We start from the raw sequence: 24,957 nt of genomic DNA, 5'->3' as shown, positions 1-24,957 counted from the left end.
ATGCCATCCTGGCCAGTATCAGGAACAGTGTGGCCAGCAGGAGCAGGGAGGTCATTCTTCCCCTGTACTCGGCACTGGTGAGGCCTCACCTGGAGTATTGCGTCCAGTTCTGGGCCCCTCACTTTGGGAGGGACGTTGAGATGCTTGAGCGTGTCCAGAGGAGAGCAACGAGGCTGGTGAGGGGCTTGGAGCACAAGCCATATGAAGAGCGACTGAGGGAGCTGGGGTTGTTCAGCCTGGAGAAAAGGAGACTCAGGGGTGACCTCATCGCTCTCTTCAGCTTCCTGAAGGGTGGCTGTGGTGAGCTGGGGGTCGGTCTCTTTCTCCGGGCAACAACAGACAGAACAAGAGGACATAGTCTCAAGCTGCGCCAAGGGAGATCCAGGCTAGAATTAAGGAGGAAGTATTTTACAGAAAGAGTGGTGAAATACTGGAATCATCTACCAAGGGAGGTGGTAGAGTCACCATCCCTCGAAGAGTTTAAAAAAAGACTGGATGTGGTACTTGGTGCCATGATCTAGTTGAGGTGTTAGAACATGGGTTGGACTCAATGATCTTAAAGGTCTCTTCCAACCTAGAATTTCTGTGAAATACGTAGTATAAGCCCCTGAAGAGGAAAAAGCCAAACTATTTTCAGCCTTGCTCACTGGCTGGACAATAGGCAGTGGGCAGCCACCATAACCCATGAAATCGCAGTGGAATGGGTTGTCAGAGAGGTTTTGGAGTTTCAATCTTAGGAAATATTCATAACCCAACTAGATATGAACCTGGACAACCAGCTGTATCTGACCCTGATTGAATAGTGATGTTAGACTATACGACCTCAAAAAATCCCTCCTAAATAAATCTGATTCTGTGAAATGGTTTTGAAGGTGGGTGCATCAGGGGAATATTCTTACTGAGGAGCCAACCATCTTTCACTCAGTAGCTGTGGTGGGATAGGACCAGCATGAAGGATCATGGACAGGGCAGGAACATGTCCTGTTCATGGTGTTCCTATAGTGCACTGGCTTCATCTTGTGGCTGGCGAACATTGCCATGCAAGCATGTTGCTAAAACCGAATCCTCACAAGTCTGTATGCACTGTCTATTTATTTCACAGATCTTTGGTCAAAGCAAAAGAATGAATTGCTCTTTATACAGTCCCTAAGTGTGGATAGAATTCCCCACAACAGGATGATAAAATTTGAGACTATTGGAGCGATAGCCTGAAGGTTCTCAAAGGAAATGGTAGCCAAGCTACCATTCAGCTGTAGTACTTTGGTTCTCAAGAGAAGTGGAGGTATTGGTGCTAAGCTATGGAGGAAAAATGAGCTTTGATTTAGAGCTTGGACAGATACTACCTAAATTTGACATTGTGGGAAAATTAATTATATTGTTCCTGTCACGAAATCAACCTAATATGGACTTAGCCTTGTACTCCTTTAACTTTCAGTGAGTATATGTTCCCATTACCAATTTGTAAAAGACAACTCCCAAGTGAGCCACTTGCCATAAATTTCTTTCATACTTAAAAAAAAGACCAAAAACCCCCAAACCCTTGTCATTTTCAGCAAATCAGATTTTGGAATAAAATTGTGGAATTCTGCCTGATGCTTTTGGCACATGACTGTGCCATCATAACTTTGCTGAATTTAAATTACTTGATACATTGATGACTTTAAATTACTTCACAAGGTCAATAGAAACTGATTTGTGAAAACTGCTGAAAAGTAATTGGATTTAAAGTCTAATACAATTGTGTTCGAAAGGAAGATTCCTGCTTCAGCTAACACAGAATTAAGACCATCACCTTCCCTTTCTCTCCATTCAGATATGCATCCAGCTGTAGTTGTGAAAAACTGTACTGCTTGTATGATACAGTATGACATATTTTTATATATATGTCATTTCCTAAATGTAATGTGAAGTAAGTCTATTGCACTTGTGACCTCGAACAAATTCAGACTCTTCTAGGGGTGTATTTCACTTCTCCATTGTTTCATCATGGAAAAGCTCCTTGCATCTATCAAAAAGTTTTCTTCTGAAGCTAAGCTGGATTTTGTTCATCAGAAAAGAGAATGGAGAACTTTGAAAACAAAGTGAAATCACCAAATAAAGTGTTTATGGCTTGTTTCTACCTAATGAAAAGTTGTTATCATTAAACAGTAGACTTTATTCCTACCTGAACATACTTAGAAATTGGACAGCCCTTCCCATCTTTTTTTTTTTTTTTTTTATCCATCCATTCTATATATTTCAGCAGCTTGCATTTACTGAGGTCTGGAGTATTGCTGTTATTTCTGGCATTTATACCACACACTATGTATTACTACAAGTCCCTATGCTGTTTTTTAAATCAGTGTTTATCCAATAATAAGAAGATACCTGCTACAACATCTAACATAAAAATCGTGGCAATCACAACTCAGAGCATTTTGTGTGTTGAAATGGCAGTTCTATGCCTAATGTTGCTGGATAATCCTCAGAACTGGTGTCCTTTTACAGTGCAGTTGTTCTACTTTTTTCTGATGTGTAGTAACAGGCCTTGAAATCATGCACAGAATATTGGCAGAGGCGATAATACATGCATAGTTAAGTGCACATTGTGGAAAAATGGGTGTTAGGGTTATCTGCTGCTTCGATATATCCAGGCATTGTACTGGAAACACAAATTGGAAAGACAAAATATGTACACATTGCTGGATGTACACTTGTTGTCTTTTATTTTAAGGTTTGTGATACACTGGGAGATGTGTGGCAAACACTGGAAGCACTTGTTTTCATCAAGAAATTTTAAAACATAATAGCAGAACATGAAACCATGAAACCACAAAACCACAACTGTCTAAACAAAATCAGTTGCTATGTTCCTTAGCTTCTCAGAATTTAAATATATGGTATCTCAGCTTTTGGTCCCACTTTCAAGGTACATCCTTTTCTATACCTCTTCTTTTTTTCTAATTTTCATTTTTTTAATGGAAATGACAGGGGACATATTTCTCACCTTCAGTGAGAAGACGTTCAAATACAGTATCAAGTTCATGTCTCACACTTTTGTGAAAAGTGCTTTTTGAAAATTCATTTGCTGAATTGCCCAGATTCCTCCCCTTTCTCTCCCATGGTGAGGTTACTTGTATGGGCTTCGGGTGCACTGACAACAATCCCCAGTCTCTGAGCCCCCTGCAGTACCTGGGGGACTGAGGGGCAGCAGAAGAGCTGGAAGTGAAGGAACGAGATTTACCTTGAGATGAAGGAGAGAGAAGATAGGAAGAGGGTGTTTCTAGTCTGAACTTTGTTTTCCACCATTGTAATATCTTTTTAATTTGCAGTATATTAATTAGTCTTCCCCAAACTGAGGCTGTTTTGGCCATGACATTAAGTGGTGAGTGATATCCTTGTCTTAATCTCAAGCCACAAGCTTTTTCTTATTTCTCTCCCCTTGTTCTTTAGAGGAGAGGGAGTGAGAGAGCAGCTGGGTGAGCCTTCGCTCTTAGCAAAGTCCAACCCAGTTATCAACACACATGCGTGGCCTTGGCAAGCAATGCTAAGTGGTGCAGGTTTACATGAGATTTGTTCAATCTAGACTGCCAAGTAAATAATGTAGGAGTAGATCATGGCATGCATTATGCATTTGGATTTAATGTGTTTTAAATGAACCCGCTTCACAATTTGAAATTACTTGAAACTTGTTAAATTGTTCAATTTTTCTGCATTTTTTAAAAAAAGATTTAGATCTGGTATGTCAGGAATGTGTAGGATCTTTAAAAAAGGACCTTTCCTTTTTTATCTTTTTTAGTAACAGAAGATTACTAAAATTTGGGCAAAATGCACAGATCTGAAATGGCTTCTCACTTTCTATGGACTGGTCAGAGGGCACTCAGAGGTCTGAAAAACGAAGAGTAAGCAGTCTGTGCTGCCATCATGGTCTGGCTTTAGGTGATATGATAGATATCTAACTCTGCTTTGGCACAATGGCAGGTTTGCCTCAATGTGCTACTGGGCACTTGGACTGAAGGTGAGAAAGATTCTCTCAGAGACTGAAAGTACTGCAATCTGATTCTTCATATTTGCAAAAAGAGAAGGAAGGAGATTTTTCACTCCTTCTCCAAAGCTGAGTAGAAGGCATGAGCAAGTGTAAAGAAGAGCACTAACAATCCTTTCTGTAAGCTGTGTGCGTGTTTTTTCTCTGCTCTTTGTTTTTCATTGTGAAACAGAGGAACTTCATAGAGATGTACTGAGCTGGCCAGACTTCTGGTATCTCAGTTGGCCTTTAAATTGTTACCAATTCTTTGTAAGAGAAAAACCTTTTTCAGGGCAAATCCAAGGATTTTGAAGCAAATGAGCTTTCTGGACTATTTTGGTCCCTGAAATGATGTCAATATGTATGAATAAGTGACTGTCTTGTGCATTACAAAAGATCTTCAAGGAAAACTGTTTTTCCCAGGTACAAAGAAGAGAGTGAGGAGGCATTGAAACACTTAATGTACAGATATAGCAAGCAGAAGCATTGATCTTGTAAGCTGCAATTTGGAATGGAGAAGAAACATGTAGATTCTCTGAAATACTAACTAGATAGGGGTTTTTTCTTCCTTTTTTTTCTGATGTTTTTTGATTCTTGTTATCATGAAATGGTGACCCTCCAGTTATAGAAAGAGTTATTGACAATGTCTAATGCAAAATGAAATAATGTATTATGACTGCTAATTTAAGTGAACACGATTTTTATTAGCTTACATACTTTTGTTATGTAATTTTGCTAACAAAACTGCTCTGCTCTTCACAATTTTGGAATGTAAATAGCAGCCTGCAATAAAGTGTAAACATGTTGTGCAGATATGCTGATGCAGCCAGCTTGCTTTGCTTTCACTAATTCTTTATGTGTTATAAATTGAAATGTATTTTTTGTTTTAAGTGAGTTATGTGCCTGATAAAGGTTATAGACACCCAGTTCTGCTTTCATTGACAGTCACACTTCTACTGAATTTCTTTTGGTTTACACAGGTGACCCTGGATAATATTAGACCTAGATTTAAAGAACAATTCTGCCTGTGTCCTACAAGACAGCCCTCTGTGTGAGAGCTGTATTTGCTGGGCACACAGAAATATGGAGAAATAAAGTATATTTGAACCACAAGAAAGCACAAATAAATCAGTCAAACTACACACAGGCAGCTGATCTTTGGAAAGGGCTGCTGCTGGTTTTATGTAATTGTTTTTGGGAGGAGAACCACAGAGTGTTTTCACTGAGCATAAATGGAACACCTTGGCATCCACTGAAGCAGACTTGGATCGGGAGAGCTGGCAGCCTCTCAGAAGAAGCAGTTTTTGTTGAACTGCCTTTGAAGAGTTTGAACTGGCAGTGCTGTGCTCTGGCTGCAGGGTAACTTGGCTGAGAACATTTGGATTTCCCCTGACATTAAGTCATTTAAAGTAAAAAAAAGAAAAAATCATTTCCTTCCCTTCCAGCTCCATTCAGGAGGAGAAACTATTTTTACTGCCAGACTTGCTGAGTGTTAGTCCCTCATGAATGGAGCAACAGAATTAAAACCATTTACAATTTTAGTGATTCAAGACCAGAAGACACAAATTAAAAGTACATTAAGTGGATCATATTTAATAGGCTCTTGGATTTCATTTTGCAATCCCCAACATGCAAAATTATGAAGGAAAGCAGAGATAATTAAACATTGATAAGATATGAGAACAGAGCTCTCAAGAACTTGGACAGGATAACTGATTTTGATAAATGTAGTAGTAGGAGGAGAATATGCATCTCAGTCTTGTGAAAGTTGGGAACTGTGACTCCTAGAATCCAACAGCTTGAACAGCAGTCTTTTACAAAATCATATGAAAAAAATCTGATTATAAAAAGCTGGTTAGCAAAGTGTTTGCATTTTTGTCTCTTTGCTTGGTCTTGACTGAAGATTTTGTAGACTCACAGAATGGTTTGCATTGCAAGAAACTTTAAAGATCATCTAGTTCCACCCCCCTGCCATGGACAGGGACTCTTTCCACCAGACCAGATGTTCAAGGTCCAATCCAGCCTGGCCTTGAATACTTCCAGGCATGGGGCATTTCCCCATGGCAGTGGTGCTGCATGGTGCCAAACCAAGTGGAATTATTAGTTCCGTATCTCGAAGTTGTACTTCAATTTATATATCACAGAAAATTAATTTGCTTTTATTTCCAACATGTAATCCTTTAATTTTTTTCCCTGAGGAGGCTACTACTGCCTTGCTGGTGGGTGTGCATTCTGTACATCTGCAGTTTACATTTATTTTTCCTCAATACCACCTACCTGGGTGTAAGACAAACTCTTATATTTCACAAGTTTTCTTTGAATTGGATTTGTCCTTTTTGAGCTTGAAACCACTTCCAAATCTATCTTTCTTGAAAAATTATAGCTGCATATTATTGTGTATCACCTGAAATTTCAATTTCAATTTTGAATAAAATTTCTTGGAAAATATCATTAGCTGGCAAGTCTATTTGAGATTTGTCTTATAGGAGATTCTAAATTGTTTAGTAATTTTAGCAGGTATTATTCTAAGTGTCTAATTCTCTAGGCTTTTGTTCACAATGTTTTCCTCCTCACTTGTCATGGACTTCTCCTGCAAATTCTGTAAAATGCTTAAGCGTAGGTATGAATCTTGTAATTTCCCAATGTAACTCCAGAAGTTGCTTATTTTCCTATGTCTGAGACATATTGTTACAGTCAAGTAGTCACCGAATAAGAAGACAAAATTTGGAAAGAAAGCAAAGAAAATAATACAGAATTTCTTCATGGTTTTCCTGAGTTGCAAACGTGGTATTTCACCAGTCTCTCCTGACATTAATGGTCGCATATTAACATTTTTGCTGTTCTGAAGGAAAAGCAGATGTTTATTACCTCATGCTTGCTCTCTTGTTTTCAAAACCTTGGATTTTGTCTCAAGTTGGGAATACTTTAATCTCCCGTGCCATGTGCACCTTCTCATATATCAAAATGCATTTTTCTTTGAAACAGAAGTTTGAGCTTAAATGAGCAACTGTTACAAGCAAAAAAAAAAAAAAAAAAAAAAAAAAAAAAAAAAAAAAAAGGCAAACAACCCTAAAACCCCCCAAACTAACAGAAGGCTGCTGAAGTGCTTGGGAACATTGAAATACTGATGCTCCCTCTTGTGGTTTAGTTGAAATGAAACAAACCAGGGAAACTATAACAGTTTAATGCATTATTTTCCTTGATCAAAATCTTTGGTATTTTTCATTAGTAATCTGGTGCTGGAAATCCTGGCAACTCATCAAGAATCTATTTCTAGAAGAAAGCATTCGTTTTGTATTTGTAGAACAGAAAATAAAATTTTGTTTTGGGGTTGTTAGATTTCAGCTGTCCATTTGCTCACGAGTGTTTGAGGGGATTTAACTGTAAGGAATATGGCAAGTTTCTGATCTGACAGTAAGAATTGAAAACCACCAGACTAATCACTAGCTAAGGCATGCATTAAATAAAATCAGATCATGGCATAGCTAGTCACTTAGACTGTGCTGTGCATTGAGCAACAGGGGAGAAGACACCTCTCTGGGTACAAAACCTCTTGGTCTTTTACTCAGATCTGGCTAGGTGTCATAATCAGGAGTCTGAAAACTGCCCTTTCCTTTATTTAAAGAATTTTTTTAACTCTTTCGTGGTTTTTTGGGTTTTTTTTGGTAAATTTTGCAGGCACTGTAAGTTTTTCATACATGTATGTGTATATCTCTAGGATTTCCTGTAAATTGAGTATGTGTTAGGTGTTTACTAGATTGATCCAGTCTCACAAACCTTCAGGGCATCAGTGTAGCCATGGTCTATGCAGGCATTTAAAACTTGAGTCTACTGAGACTTGGTAAATCTAGTTTGAAGTGCATCACAGGACAGTGCATTGTTTGCTTCAGTCATTTGATGTAAAATAAATTTGGTAGAAATGCTGAGGTCAGAAAGAACCATTTATGTAGTGGGAAAAAAGAGCAAAAGGCACAAACCAAAACTGAAATAAAGAATGTGACACATTTCACATATTGAGTGTCTGAACTGAAGAGAACAGTGTCTGACCATTATTGCTATGATGCTCCCATTATTGTGCAGTCCTGTTTAAATACAAAGGTTTATAATGCTCCAGTTTTCCAAACTGTGAGTAATCATAAGTAGGCATTCTAAGGAATCATACCAAGGAAAATCAAACTGCCATAAAGTTCATGTGTGGCACTAATTGCAATTTAACTGCATGGTTATTACAAGAGCTTTTAATTAACTCAGTCATCGTACTGTGGCATACAAATTGTGTGTAATAATAGCATGCTGACTATAATGACAATAGGTTTGTCTGAACTGTGAAAATCAGGAGTTTTATAATTTTCAGAGGTTTCTTTTCATGCCCTTAAATATTGTGTGGTATTTAAAAACATTTCAAAAAAAAAAAAAGAAAAAAAAAAGAAAAAATCCTAGAAAGCTGCTGAGGCTTTCCTGCTTTAAAATTTTGTGGAAATCTTTAAGTCTCCCTGAAATTCAGTGAGAGGTATCTCACTGAATTATTTTTCTGATGATTTTTCAGTGTCACTTTTCTATTTTCGTCCCCTTTGAGGATCATTTTTCACACTCTCTTGTTTTTGAAGCCAAGAAACATGCTCAGTTTGTGGAAACATTCAGAGGAAATCCCATTTCAGTGGCACTGGAAGATTGTAAGAATAGATTCTGACCTGATATTGCTGCAAAATTTATTAGTTCAGTAGGGTAGTGAGAGCATTGCTCTTCTCTCAAAGTTGTGATTCCAGTCTCTCAAGACTGGCAATAATAGCACTGAATGATTTCTCTATTGGAATGTTAATTTTGCAGTCCAAAGACTAAAAATTAGGAAACAATGTAGCTAATGAATGTAGTTGAAGTCCTTCAGAAAGCACAAGAAATACAACTAGGTGGTGTTAGGCTTGTCAGATGTACTTCTTCCTGTAGATATAAAGAAAGCGTTAAAAAATAAATATAAAGCAGAAATTATTATGGGAATTGTATTTTTCTGGTTTTTGGACTGTCATCAGCCCTGTACTGGGAAACTGAATACCAGAATGTTTGAGTTATTAATTATTTGGCTCACAGACAGAGCAGGCACCTGAAGGCAAGGCAAGAGTACATGACATTTTCATATGCACAAGTTTACTGCAGAAACGAGGTGATGATGAAGACTAGGCTAGTGAGGGAGGCAAAAGTAAATTTGTTATGCACATTAGGTTAATGACATAGAAGTGACAGACAATACTGAACAGTTAAAAAACCCCAGGCTGGGTTCGGCTGGGTGAGCAATATGAGCCTGGTGTAACCAAACACAGAAAGAAGAACCAACACCACACAAAGCCAGTGGTCCCAGAGGTTTAAATATCACAGATATGAGAAAGGTTACAGAGATGCTGACATCACCATTGTAAATGCTGAAGTAGCTCATCCTTCAGAAACTGTGTCTGAATAAGAAGTGACTGCTAAAGAGTGAATTTTGTGCTGCTGCCCTCATTAACAGAACTGAATTCTCAGCAGTATGATTACTGTCATGCATATCTTTGTGAGAATGGCAGAGGTGTATGTGGTGGTGTGCAAATGCTTTTTATTACAATTTTCAGAATTTTTCAACGCCGGGGAAAAATAAGATGTTAAGAAGGCATTTCAGATAATTACTGGTTTTTAATGTTACTTTTATGCATAAAGTTTACCCAAGATTACTTTTTAAGAAAGATTTTGTATTTGAAACTAAGATTTGTATTTACATGTATCAGTGAATGCAAATTTCCTACTGTTGCAAATGCATTTCTTGAGACATTGACTCAAAGAGAACAGAGAAACGCTGTAAGACAGTATTTTGAAACAGCTGTCTATGTAAAGCACGTGTAAAACAAGTATCATCCATATTCCAGGGCACTATGACTGTAAAGATCTTAGTGTTTTTTTTTTTTTTTTTCTTTAATATCCAGAGCAAAATATAATGAGACTTTACTGTAAATTCAAGAAACAGAGAGCTATGGATTCTCTTGTTTTCCTAGTGAAGGTGAATGTATATGAGGTTTTTTCAGTTTACTATAGGTGGAGCTAATTTATTTATTTTTGTCTTCCTTTTTTTTTTTCCCTTGACCTGAAGGACTGTTACTCATCTGCTCAGGGGCTGCATTGGCCAGCAGGTCACCTCCACCCTGTTTCTCCTCTCCCCTCAGGCTCTCACCCTGCAGTCAGGCTCTGCGGCTGCCTGGGCAGCAGAGGTGCCTTGTTCAGATGTGCAAGGCACCTGAGACCCATAACACCCTACACACCTGACCCAGGCTTTTCAGGAGACAAAACATCTGGATATGACTCCTTCCCAAACATCTGGATCTCACTCTCACTCTCTGTTAAACCTTATTTTTACTTTTGGTAAGACAAAGAGTAGCTGAAGAGTGTATGGGAAGCTGGAACTGAGACAACTCAAACAATCAGTTGCTTTGTCATAGGAGCTGATCATAAGCATAATGCTCCCTGTGTCACATCAGTGAGCATAGAAGAATATTATAAAAGTGAGAAAAATAAAATGATGGAAAAATTTTGTGGCTCTGGTATATCTCCATTCTATTGGCATAGAGGGGCTGATGTGATAAGCTGCTGCAGAGGCTGGCACTGAAGGAGTAAACGTGCATAAGGATGCATGAAGCATAGAAAAGGTGTAGAGCCTTGCAAGGGGGGGAAATGGGGAGTCCAGTTAAGCTGCTGGAATAAGCTTTAATGTGTTTGAGGAAGAAGTACTGGGAGAAATAGAGTGAAGTAGGTTTGAAACTGAATTTGAAGACAAGAAGGAATGTAGTAAGATGCTGTCCAGAGAGACACTGCCTCTAAGAAGAAACATTGAGATGCATGCCTCGAGTGATGTTCAGAGTGTAATCCCTTGAAGGACATCAGTCGTATGTCCAGAGATAATTGTCTTGCAGGTAAATTCAGGCATGTCATTTGAAGGGCATCTAAACTATAACTTGGCTGTCTGTGTTGTGACATGAACCACACCCTAAAAGGACCACTCACTTTCAACTTTACCTTCAATTTCAAATCATAAGGAGAACACTAGTTCTTATGTAGCAATAATGCTGATTCTTTCTTCTTTTCACAGACCATAGCAAGTGCATTCAGCAATGTTTCATTATCGCCACATACAACATGCATGCCAACAAACTCATTAAAATTAAATGTGTTTATTCTATTTAAAATTTTAAATGTATTTCTTAACTAGCTCTATAGGAGTTCTTAGTTGGAAAGGTGGTCTGTAAGACTTGCATTTCTCTCTTTAATGCATGATGATAACCTGAAAATGAGATTTATTTGCTGTCTCTGTTCTTACATGTGGGAATATAAAATAGGAAACAATAATCCTTGTTGGGTAGCATACACACTCCTTCCTTCACATGGCAGCATTTTGAATGTGTTTCTGCTTCAAGACTGGATATCTGCCTTAGAGGCCACATTGATCTCCTCTCTCCCTTTTCTCTCTAAAAGTTGACTGCCTAATGACTACCAAGTTTTCGTGTCACATACAGTATTAGTTTTTCACCTGTGACAGCTTATACAAATGCATGCTGTTCAGCCTGCTTAATGTATCTTATCAGATGTGATTACAAGCATAACTATTTCTTATTAAATAAGTATATGTATATGCCTAATATTGTATTCAATGACTAGGAAGAGTAATGAGCTATGGATGTAATGTCCTATGTCATACAAAATGCTCAATATCATGTTTTACAAAGAAGAAGATGAGTCTTCATGTGAATTTTTATCTGTTGACAACTAGATCAGAAAGCTGGACATAAAATTCCTTTATATTTTCAGCATCTGTGGTCCTATATCATTAAACTTACATCTTGGGTCACTGCTTAATATCTTTCAATGTTGTAATGCAAGTTTCCAGCATGCTAACTGTTCACTATATCTTTGTGTAGCTGGGCTGAACATGCCGTAATAATTCATCAGCCCTGAAAGAAGGCACAAAGTTCAATGTATATTAAAAGTGTGATTGGGTTACATTACAGGAAAAAATGGAAATGTGTTGCTGTTCACAACACATCATATTCTCTGAGGATTCTGGTACAGTCTACATAAAAATACACTTCCTTATGGGAAAAAAGCACCCCAGTCAACAAAATACATGGTGACTTTCTTACACACTTGGTATCCCTTAAAAAGGAATGCTTTTACTATTTTTTCTACTATGAAATGACTAATTATGTGTTTGCTGCATTCATTATGGATACAGTGTTATACAGTATGATAATTAATTTTCTTTTTGTAGCTTAGTCTTTCTTTCTTGTTAAAATGTAATGAAACTGAATTGAGAGATACATAACAATTGTTGCTTACATGTGTTCTTTACTTCTTCTTGTGGCTTTTTTTCCTTTTAGGTGAATAAGATATGTGGCCCTCCTGTAAGGAAGCCTAAACAGTCTCCAGGTTGCTCCTTTGATCAGAACACAGATAATCAAGTGTTGAAGATGTTCTCCAGAGACAGTGAACAAACACTCACCAACAGAAGAAAGTAAGACATTAGTTTTACAGTCAGAAAGAAAGAATAAAGTAAGCTATTAATTTTACAACAGAGTAGATTATGCTCAATGCAATGGCTTGCATTACTAGAGAATAAAGACTCCAAAGAATGAAACATTTTAGCAACACAGCCTACTCTGTTACATTTCAGAAAGACTAATTTCATGACTAGATTTTGTTTTCAGAAGTGATGGACGTATGATCAGAGTCATTTGGTGTGGTTTAAATTCTTTAGGAGGGTGTATAACATTGATTGATTATGCATATTGGCTCTATGTGTAAATTTTAAAACTGCATTTAACTTTACATATTAGCAGGCATTATTAAATCTGACAAAAAATGACTGTAGCTTTTTACAGAAAACTATTTGTACAAGCTGATAAGACAAAAAATGAATGACTTTTCTCACATATCTTTCTGCTGTAAAAAAACAGACAACTAAGCATTCGGGACTTAATCTTGAAAGCCTTGTTCAAGCAAGACCTGCTGATTTTATTTTTCTCTGACACTTTTACTGGTATGTAGTGAATTGAAGTGACTGCAGAGGTGTGGAGATTTCACTTAAACCTGGCTCAGCATTGCAGGGTGAACTTTGTGTAACCGCATGAGTTATGTGTTTGAGCTGCCATTACAGTCAGTGGGAAGGAGAAGTCATTTTAGCTGCCCACACATCTGTAAGCATCCAGTGCCACTCAGAGATACCCTGGGGTGTCCCAGCTGATCCTCTCCTGCCCAGAAGGATGCACGTGTCCCATAAGTTGTATCACAGAGTTCAAGCCTGACAGAGTTGAAGAAGTGTTTGGAACATGCTTTCATACTCTCTCACATGGTAGGACTCTTGAGGGTGGTCCTGTGCAGGGCTAAGAGTTGGACTCAAAGATGCATGTGAGTCCCTTCCAGATCAGCAGATTCTGTGATTCTGTGGTGGCTTCCAGCTTTCTGCAGATATCTGAGGTAGCTGAAGGAATCTCAAAGGCCAGTCTATATTTAGACAAGTCAGTCAGGTTTTTCATGACCATAATAGCACTCTAAGGCATTAGGAATGTTGCAGGTAAGATTAAAGGCTCCATTATGCAAATAAAGTACAAAGTTAAAATTAGAAATTTCATTTCTGTCACAGTGTTTGCTAAAACACAGAGAAGTTTTCTTTGTCCTCTTTTTCTTCTCATTTCACTTTGTAGCGCAGAAGGAAACAGAAGTGAGAGAATTGCAGGGAATAATTGCTCACTCCTGATGTCTGGAGAAGAAAAGGTGCCTCTGAGCTTCAAAGGCAAACCATTCTTCTCAGTGTAAGGACCTTCAGTTACTAAATAATGAAAAAAACTCCAAAACAATGCAAAATATAAATAGGTTTTACAAACATTGTGGTCACAGAAAGATATGCAAACCAGAAGTTTGCTTTAGCCAGCACAGGTGTTTTTCAGTGAATACCCATTACATGGGTGCATGTTTCTCAGTTACATGCACGTTCTTGATGTTTTCTGATTGCTGACACTCTGCAAACACAATACCATATTCTAAAATCTCACTTAAGCCAGGACTGTTCCATGTTTCAAAGCAGAACACTGTATTGACCTCAGGGAGATCATCTGAGAGACCTTCAGCGGTGTGAAAGGCAGTGGGCAACACAAAGCAGCACCCTTCCCTTCCCTTCCCTTCCCTTCCCTTCCCTTCCCTTCCCTTCCCTTCCCTTCCCTTCCCTTCCCTTCCCTTCCCTTCCCTTCCCTTCCCTTCCCTTCCCTTCCCTTCCCTTCCCTTCCCTTCCCTTCCCTTCCCTTCCCTTCCCTTCCCTTCCCTGAAACTTCCCTGAAACTTCCCTGAAACTTCCCTGAAACTTCCCTTCCCTGAAACTTCCCTTCCCTGAAACTTCCCTGAAACTTCCCTTCCCTGAAACTTCCCTTCCCTGAAACTTCCCTTCCCTGAAACTTCCCTTCCCTGAAACTTCCCTTCCCTTCCCTGAAACTTCCCTTCCCTGAAACTTCCCTTCCCTGAAACTTCCCTTCCCTTCCCTGAAACTTCCCTTCCCTGAAACTTCCCTTCCCTGAAACTTCCCTGAAACTTCCCTGAAACTTCCCTTCCCTGAAACTTCCCTTCCCTTCCCTGAAACTTCCCTTCCCTGAAACTTCCCTTCCCTTCCCTTCAACTTCCCTTCCCTTCCCTTCCCTTCCCTTCCCTTCCCTTCCCTTCCCTTCCCGGAAACTTCCCGGAAACTTCCCTTCTCTCTCACCTGTCTGAGATTCTAGAGACACTTCTTCATGGCATGCAAACTGCACCAAAAAGGGGAAGGCAAAGAAATTTTAAAATTCACTAATGCAGATTCCAGTTTAACAGCTTCCTATCTGCCATCATCTGCAGTTGTTACCTCCTGGATCACCTCCTTCCTTATTAGGCACACTCACTTTACATTTCACTTTATATTCCCATAGCAACTGCAAGAACCTCACGTGGAAGTGACTTCAGCAAGTGCTTGCAGCCTGCTCTTAAGGAAGTGCTCTTCTCTAACTCCACCCTATTTACCTCCTGTGGTACTTCTGTTTTCCAAATGCATGTCCAGATGAAAGTTTACATTTTAAAGTACATGTTGGACTGCTGCTACCTGAACTTCTCCTGAATTATCTTTACCTATTGGAAAAAGCTGGTACTTTCTGGTACTATTTGGTACAAGAAGAAAAAGAAATTTCTCCTTTCTTTTGATGCCAAAAAATTGTTAGATGAATTTTAAAAAATCTAAGCGAACCCTTCCACAGCAACATACCAACTTGGAAGTATTGTAATGCTTTTTTCTCCAGAACTGTAAACAGCTTCTAGTACAGAGGATGAAATTGTTAAAAAAAAAAAAAAAAAAAAAAAAAAAAAAAAAAAAAAAAAAAAAAAAAAAAGATAAAAGAAGAATATTTCTGAATAAACAGATAAAAAGGATCTTCAGCTTCCACTGACTGTAATTGCACATTTGTGGTCAGCTGCCTATAATTGCATGCTATCTGGTCTAGAGGATGATCATGTGAAAATTGACATTCATACCATTTGCCCTTCTAACTACTTTGGTCATTAACAGGGGCTGAAATCAGTTATTACTTCTCTATTAAATTTATCTTTGCCTCAGGACATATTTACTAATAAACCAAATGACCTTTCTGTTAGAATGCACTTTGTGGCAAGATATTATGACAGCTACATTTATTTATTTTTATTTCTTCTTCAGAAGAAATTCCAACTGTTCACTTTGAGAGGACTCTCTAAACACTATTTTTCAGTCAGAATGTAAACATAAAGCATAGACAAAATCAAAATCAATCCACTCAATGGCATTTGGAGGGAAAATGCAAAGCCACTGTGCATACTGGATTCAATTTTGTGTGTGGAGAAATAAAAGATATGATTATTCATGGCTGGGAGAGTGTGGATGAATCATATTTAAAACGTAATGCACATAGGCAATTATATGTTGCATAGTCAAAATTGACCCTACATGGGATTTTTCAGAACTGCAGTTTTAGAATTAGTAGGGCACTCACATCACATTTAATAGACATAGTTAATCAAAACCACTGTAGTTTGTGTAAAATATTTGCCCTATTACATGAAAGAATGTATGGCTTTTTAGATGATGCACTGTATACATCACTGATGTTTTATCTGTTTTAATTTGAAGTAGACAATACTGAATAAATTCCCTATAGCATATGGTCCTGTGGTAACTAAATATAGGGAAATGTATATACTATTTCTGGCATTTTTTCACAGCTCCAGACACTATAAAGGGAGTTAGCATAAAGTGGAGCTTGCTGGGTTACAGAGCAATGAATGCAGCATTTGGTGGGGCTTTTCTGTGTGCCTGCAGGTCATAGATAACTCAGTAATATGTCATGTTCCATTTCAGAATGAATAAGTATTTTAATTTTTCCCAGTAGGAAAGGGTCTCCCAGGAAGAGATTTGCAATTCATAAACAAACAATTTATATTAAATACCACAATTCTGTTAAGAACATACCAACTAAAAAGTAATTCATTTGTTTTGAATTAAGTACAAAACCTTATCACTACCTCTGGGCATCTTTAAAATTATTTAAAATTACAATACATAGTTTATAATCTGCTAGCACAGCACATGGTAGAACTGATACAATTCTTCAGATGGTTATTTAAATCTTTGCTAAATACTGAACTCCAACATCTTAAACCCATTTTACCTGAATCTTGAGTTGCTGCATAACTTTAAAATTGTGTAGTATTTGTAAAGATAAGTAGGGGACGTTTTGTCAGCACTTTTTGGAAAACAGGAGACTTATTATCTGCACCTATTCTTTTATTTGCCATGCGGTTTTTTTGGAACATTTTTTCATCTGTTTGTCCAACTATAGCATTGCAAACTGCATCACTACAATGCAAGAAAATTTCAGGTTGAAAGAAATAGTTCCTGTTCCAGAGCAAATGTAAAGTAGGATTTTTAATTTGACTGGTGGGAATATCAACTTTTCAAACTAATGAAGTGTGTGTAAAAGAATCAAACTCATCTATTGACAGATCGATTTAAAATACCGCCGGAACCAGTGGAGAGTAATGGAATGAGGCCATTCCTTATGCTTTAGAGGTGCACAGCAGCGGGGCAGCTCGGTGCTGTTGGTTGGCAGTGACAGTGGTTTCTGGTGTCCCCGTGTGCAGGGAGTTCCTCAGGCTCCTGCGGCCGTACCGAGCCTTTTACGGCGGCCTGGCGGATCAGCTGTGCGCCAACGAGCTGGCAGCCGCCGACGGGCTCCCTTGCTGGAATGGAGACGATCTCGTAGGAAGGTAGCTTTCCGGCTCACTTCTGTCTGTTTTCTGTGCATTGCGAGTCAAGTTTTGCTAAAACAGCTTCTATTCCAGTCAGGTGTGGTGTTTCCTTGTGTCTGTGTCAAAATTAGTTTGAAAATTAAATAAGCGTGGGTTCCCTTCTCTCAGGCTTCGCCTGTACACAGTAAATAAAATCTTCCTGCATCTCTGTTTGGGAAAAAGAAAAAAAGAATTCCAATGTTCTTCAGACATTTGTCCCTCAAATTTGCAGCACCTAAACACTGGAAAAGAAGCTGGATTGGCATTTACAAAATACAGTTGTACAAAAAGAGTATGGATTTTTGTTTGAGCTTGGTCTTTATAAAATGCTCCTTTTAATGCAGCGTGTGGTCAGAGACTCAAGCTTAAAACCTTCTTTAGCTCTGAAGTATGAAGTAATCTCTTAATATATATTGTTTCCCATGAGAGAACTAAAAGTTAAATGTGAAGATAAAACATTTTAAAAGTGAAACATGTATTTTTTATATATGCAGCAGCTTGGGAGACATCATTCAGCAGCAGTGGCAAAGAAGAGATAATAAACTGCTGCAGTCCTAGATGTGTATCTCTGGGATTAGTGTATTACACAGCTTATAAAATACTAGCATTTTTGGATGGCAGAAAGATTTTCAGAGAGCTGATCTCTATGTTTTTGTTTTATTGCTTTGATCACCTAAACAAGTATTTCTCTGAGCAGGAAATGCTTCCCTTCCTGATGACAGAGACCAAAATACTGAAAAGTTTGTTGCAGTTATTTGTAGTAAAAATGATTATGTTAATATTGTGTGGATTAGTAGGTAGTATCAAAAGTCATATCAAAGAAGGCTGTGAGGAGAGTTAGTAAAGCATGAGCTAGCAAATAGAGAGAGCAGTAGGCAATATGCACCTTTAGGTATCTCTAAAAAGTTAGGTGGGAGTTGTCATTTATTAATTGATACATGAGGAACCTTAGTGGCCATCCTTTTATCAAACAGCTGCAGGCCCACTTTCCTTTATCTTCTCGGACAGTCCCGTGCTTTGGCAGCACCAAAGTCCTGTGAGTGGTTGACTCCCTTGACAGTCTCCTTTGTCCAGGGATTTCAACAATCTTCTGAAGAGGCTGTGTTCCTTCTTTAGGTAACTGTATTTGAGATTTAATCCCTACTTTACCTCCTTGCTTTTGTTTTTCTGACCATTCCCTGGTTCACTTAAAGTATTCCTATCAAATATTTCAGTAACAGATTTCCTAAGAACAAAGTTCTTCTATCATTACTTGTGGCTGCTTATATACCTACTATTAATACATTAGATATTTTCAAACCCTTTCTTATTTTATCATATGACACTATTATAGTGTATCTATTATTATGTTATATGATTATATGTAATTAAACAGTTATGCTAATATATATATATATATATATATAGGCTACATATATGCTTATATATATGCATTTATATATATATATGTGTGCATACAATGTTTTTAATATTGGATCCACCCAAAAGATATAATGGATGACAAAAGCACTGTATCTTAAAAGTAAGGAGTAACACTTTGTTATTATTTTAACGTAAAAATTTCCTTAACTAAAATATTTTGTCTTTGTATATATATTAATGCATATATATTTTTGGTCAATACATGTCAGTGTCAGTTTCCTGAAAGAGCTGAGATGTAGATAGTAGAAGTACAGAATGATTGTTAAAACCAGAAGAGCAGAAAACCCTGAGTTGCTCTGGATTATCAAATGGAGCTGAGACCTGCAGATTAGTTCCTACTCAAGACCTCTGATTGTACACTGAATACATTGTGATGCACAATCTCCTGTTTCAGTATCTTCATGAAGGCACTCAGATCTGTCCTAGACTCAGATCTTCCACTGCTTCATTTTGCCTGCTTATTCAGTCCAAAAGCCCTTTGTTTAATTGTATTTGTTTATATTTGTTCTTTTGTAACTGAAGGGGGGAAAGCTTCCCTGCATTTTGAGCAAGACGAGGTTTTTTTTTACTGTTAGTATCAGAAGTGATGACCTAGGAAGAAGTGTCTAGTGTCTGCTTTTATAATGGTTGGGATGCATAGCAAGCATTTAAAATATATTCTGCTTAAACATTAGCAAGAGTTTTCTACTGACAAGGACAAAAATAAGTAGCTTTGTTGTCCAGCATGCACATAAAGAAGGATTTTTAAGAATAGGCAAGGTAGGCACTGAGAAATGATGCAACAAAAGCTGATTTTTCTTAGTGATGTGGAGATAAGTTGGATAGCTTCTTAAAATCTCCTCTAACCCTATGATTCTGAAACCAGGATTATCTAAATCCTGTGTTGCTCAACTTCTTTTGTCCTGATGCCAGGATACTGTGACATTTTAGAAGTGATAATGACTGAGCAGGCATCATTGTTTTTCTCTCTAAATACTGAAGAACCTGTACACTCACTCTCACTCTCTTTATTCTTTTTTTTCTCTCCTCATCCTGCCTTCCCACTAATAGAATAATAAATAACAATACTGATGAACTCATCAGTGCATCTCACCAGAGTTTCTGGCGCTGATGGGGAAAAGTCTACATTGTTCACATTAGTTAAAAACAAATAGATTTTATCTGTTTTGAGATTCTTCATTCTTTTCCATCTGTTTTTGCCTTCTGTTTCAAAAACATGTGCCATAGCTAGCTGCTGATGACTGAAATTTGGACTTGACACAAGAAAACAATATAATGAGCTATGTATTGCTGGTCTACCAGGACCTGAGGAGATTGCTTAGCCTGCTTGCTGTATCTGTGTTTCAAGCTCCAAGTAGCAAAAAGCCCTGAAGACGGATGAATGAGGGAAAAAAAAAATCTTTGCAGTTTTTCATTTTCTTTTTTTATGCATCTTTCTAAAGGAAGCATTTCAAAGGTTTTAACACTGACAATATTGGGTATCAGTTAAATCTTGTAACCTTTGCCTTCTCTAATGCTATCCTAGAGATTATCAAGCCTGGATGGGAAAAGGTCAGAAAATGAAAAATGGTATTATTGAAATGAAAGCTTGCTTAACAGTTTACATTTCATACACTTCAGCTGTCCCATTTTTGGTTTAAGCCTTCTTCTTTTTTTTTTTTCCAAATCACAATGCCATGGAAATATGGCCCTTGATTCTGCAATTCTAGAAGATGTTCTGTGTCTAGCATTTCACACAGTACAGGCTCTTGCTTTCATGAGGACCTCAGACCAGAATTCCCACATTCCTGCACTCACGCCTGGCAGGATCAGAAGTGGCCAGGAGCAAGACCACTGTCATGAGATCTGTGTCACTGCAGCATGAGATGAGGCACAAGACATCTCAGAGGAGTCTTCTGCCCCTCCCCTGTCTTACCCAATTGTGTCACTGCAATGGTCTAGCATGAAATTGAAATTCAAAGTTCACTTCCAAAGCCACAGCCAAGTGTTTTGATAATGTACCTGGAATTTAGTGTTATAAGATTCATTAAGCTCAATGGAAAAAGAGGAATTGAAAGTAATAAGTTATGCACTACCAAAGCATGAGTTTGGATTTTCAGTGGCATCTTAGCATTAAACTAAAGTAACAGGAGCTATGTAAATAGACTGAGATTGTTCCACTTCACAAACATAAAGAGGTTTAACTGACATTTATACAGCTTTGGTTGTCCACAGAGTCTGGCTAGAATGTGAAGAGAGATAAATTAAAAATACACAGAGGAGAGCATAATATATACTGTACATCTCTGGACCAGCAATTTAACGGAAATAAAAATAGATGTGAGTGAAAAAAATAGTAATATTTTGTGTGTTGAAGGATTCAGGAGTAGTGGAGATTATTAAAAACAGCTAATCAAGTTTTGAAGGAAGAGTTTCATATAAAGCACATATCTGAAGTATCCAAATTAAGATAAATTAAACAGCATGATTGATTTTAATTGCAGAGCAAATCGTTAAAAAGTGATTATAATAAGCATCTCTCATCAAATAAATGCTTAGCTTTAGCACAGCTCTTAGGCTGGGGAAATATTCTCTTTTGGATCTTAAATATTCTGAAACTACTACAATCCTGTTCCTGTTCTTACCCAACAAAAGAAGATAAATGATTATATAAGGGAAATTAATAAATTTATTTCAGTTTCCTTCTATTTGAGCTAATCATCACTTTTTAAAACAAGGAAATATGTGAACTGCCATCTAAGGCACCACTTGACACCTGATGTGCCTAATCTACTTAAAATATAGGAACAGCCTATTAGGGCCCTTACTGCTTTGCCCAATAGGCTGCTGCCAACAAGGACCAGTGACAGATCATAGAGAAAAAACAACTGTAAGCTTGTACTTCCTCAAAACATGCAAATTTGCAAATGCCGGGCCCATAACTGTGAGCATTCAGTCTTCCCATGAACTCAAAAATCTTCACACCACTATCTTTCCTCAGGAGAACCAGAAGCTCTCAAATACCAAAGCACTGGGTCAGTTTAAGAGGGGCTGATGATACATATTTCTGTGTCAACATAGAAAAGACATGAACTGGCATAAGATCCCTTTGTTTATAATAAATTTAGGGTATGTTCCCTATTTTGCTGTGAGTTATAGCAATAAAAGTAATTCCTGCTTTAATATTGGTAATATCTGTTCTTGGTATATGCTTAGATAAATCTCATGTCGCTTCAGGATGGAATGGATTAAACTCCATAAAATCAGCAAAGTATGTATTGCATTTGATGACCTCAAAATAAATGTTTTACTTTTCCTTTTGTTTGCTTGAGCAAATATATCATTTTCTGTAGTGTTTGCTTAGAATCATTGCACTTGTTTGTCGTGCACAGCAAAGCCTCTAATAGAAGTGTTCTGACAGTGGGTGAATTAATTTCTATTAGGTTGGTAATAATTTACAAATTTTATTGACTTTTAAAGTTAAAAACATGATTAGCACCATGCTAAATAAACTGTAGCATTTATAAAGTCAGAGAAGACTATTCAAAGATAGACATGAGAAAGAACAGTAAGAAAGAATATTCCAAGTTTGAATTATTGCATCATCATGCCTTCATTTTGGAGGGTTTTGGCTTTTCATTTTACACAATCATAGAAGAATAAGAAGCACAATTTAATATTAGTGATCTGATGACTCTTAAAAGTTTTCCAGGTGAATTCAGAACTACTTTACTACAATTTATAACATGAAAGAATGGAGGCAATACAAATAAAAATCTATCATCTCCTTTTTGTATAAGGGTTCGTATTGAAATGAAGGAAAACTCATGCAGGAGACTTTGATGCATAGTTCTAAAATAAACCTTGCACAGAATAAATAACTGAGTCATAGCAGATTATACTAGACAGAAAGTTTGTGCCTCATTGAAGTTCTTATAAAAGAAATATGCTCTTACTGAATTCAACTTAGATATACAGGTTCTCTTTCAAAGAGTAAGTTTAGTGATATTTTACAATTTCACACACTGATACTCTGAAGCGTTTTATATTTCTAAACCCAAGTTATTTATCACCTCTAGCCATGACAATTTGATACACCTCCCTCAATGAGTTAATTTAAACAATATTTTGGATTATGAAATATTGTCTATGGGGTCTTCTTTCAATGTAATGCCCACAGCAGTTTTCTGTAAACTCTCTAACTTCACCAGTCCAGAGAGGAGACTTCAATGTAATAATGTTCAGCACTGCAGCATTTACAGGTGTTCCTTTCAACCTTCATATTATTATGTAACCTCTGCTGAAGACTTTTTCTTTTGGCAGCTATAGGTCAGGTTTTCGTTGAGCATCCTGCACTGACTGTGAAAGTGTGCTTTTGAAACTTAGATTGTGCTGAGGGTTTTGCTTTTTACATTTTTACAGATGACATAGATACTCAAGCAGGGTGCCTTTAAAGGTCTGGAAATTGGTTGGGAGACTTATGTGAAAACCACAAATTTTTCTTATGAGCCTAATAGTGAAACTTTGCAGAAAGCTTTTCTTTATATAAGAAAAAAAATTCAATATGTAGTCCTATTTTGATGAATATTCTGTGGATTTTTATTTGTACAGATCGGTGTTTTTACTCTCATTTATATAGTACAGATGACAAAAGATTGGTATTCATTTGGTTTTATTAATTCATTCAAAAATTAGTTCATTCATTATTTTTTCTAGAAATAAATATTATTCTTTCCAGTTTTATCAAATATTTCTTGCTGCTTTTGTAGTCAAAAAAATCATTAGATCCTCTCTAATGAAGTAAAACTAATCTCCCATTTAGAACTGTTAGTCTATGAGCATGTACTTCAAAATATAATTTGTCCTTCTTAATAAAAGTCATGGGTTCTTATCTTCTTCAGCAGCTCAGCTTCTACTTACTAGTATTCCTTTAGAATTATGATTGGAAGCACAAATTGTCTTATATTCATTAAAATTACTATTTTGTTCTATTTCCATTGTAACACTGCATTTCTAGGGTCAAAAATTTTTAGCACTACTCCACAAGTGGGCTCTCAGGAAAATTAAGCTGCATTAATGAAGACTATGAATTTAGTAATCAGTGATGTTAGCTCATTTTTTTTCTCAGTTCATTGAATAACCCAAACTGAAGCTACTTTAATTCGGTAGAAATTTTAATTTTTAAAGTGTGGTGTTCCACACAGAAATGTAATGAGGCAACCCAGTTAATGCCTACCTGCTATGAGTGCTTCTGTGACAACTCTCTCTGAAAAAAGACTGAGCAAAACCCAGTGAAAAGGACATAGGTACACCCATGTATGCCATACTGCAGACTTAGTAAATGATCCAGTCAAGCACTGATGTGAATAGTCACATCCAAATCTGAAAGGTTTCCATGTACAGGTAGCACCTAAGATATCAGAAGGTATTATAACAGATCAAAGCAGCTGAACTAAATTGTTGCATTCACGCAACAGAAGACTGTGCAGATTCTTCCTAAAACCATGCTTTATATATATGAGAGAGAGAGAAAGGAAATAAGAAGCATAAAAGCCAGTCCAATATCACGAGTTGTCTTTCTTTCAGAATAAACAAGATATCTCTGCTACCAGCAAGATCTTCCTTCAAACTGTTGGGAATCTTTATGCATATTTGAGAAAATCCCTTAGATGGAGGGGTTACATTCTAGTGTACTGCTGTGTAATAAGATGTAGTTTCTCTTCCTTAGTCTGAGGAGTGAATCTCTCATATATTAAACACATTTATGTCTTATGTTAATAAGAGCTTGCCCTGTTGAAACCTGTGTTATTCTTGATCTTACATACTCAGGTATTTGTGTGAAGAAATGCAAGTCTGAATGGGCCTCTTGGCCTCTTTTTCAGTGAGGAGACAAATGGAGCCTTGTAGGGTACAATTAGTTTAGTCTTCCAGATAGTTGGATAGAACTTCCTAGAAGGACTTTTTCTCCCCTTTGTAAAGGGCATCAGTCTAAAAGTACTGGTAGAATTTATGTTATAAAAGGTTAAAATATCTAGTAACTCAAGCTAATACAGAGTATCTATGCTGAGACAAAAAACCAAAATAACCTAAAGACTAAATAATACATGTAGTAGACTAATCCAAGGCAACTATGTCTAAGTGTTTGAGATATTTCACTTGAAAACTAGGTACCCATATTTATCCATATACTGCATGTAATATCACTGTTGATT

The 24,957-nt window shown here is 37.2% G+C and overlaps 1 protein-coding gene across 12 annotated transcripts in view; it reads left to right on the top strand.

The window, feature by feature from the left end:
- GPC5 (glypican 5) overlaps positions 1–24,957 on the top strand; it is a 595,034-nt gene that overhangs the window by 99,446 nt on the left and 470,631 nt on the right. For 11 of the 12 annotated variants that reach the window (XM_058045232.1, XM_058045240.1, XM_058045242.1 and 8 more), the window contains 2 exons: positions 12,394–12,527; positions 17,198–17,323. In XM_058045232.1, coding sequence (XP_057901215.1) covers positions 12,394–12,527; positions 17,198–17,323 — 260 coding nt within the window. The remainder of the gene's footprint in view (positions 1–12,393; positions 12,528–17,197; positions 17,324–24,957) is intronic. The other variant, XM_058045237.1, reaches the window with a different exon arrangement.

Source organism: Melospiza georgiana, chromosome 2 (assembly GCF_028018845.1).
Source record: "Melospiza georgiana isolate bMelGeo1 chromosome 2, bMelGeo1.pri, whole genome shotgun sequence".
NCBI lineage: Eukaryota > Metazoa > Chordata > Aves > Passeriformes > Passerellidae > Melospiza > Melospiza georgiana.
Note: the sequence above shows the minus strand (reverse complement) of the source record. Positions and strands in the feature narration are given on the sequence as shown.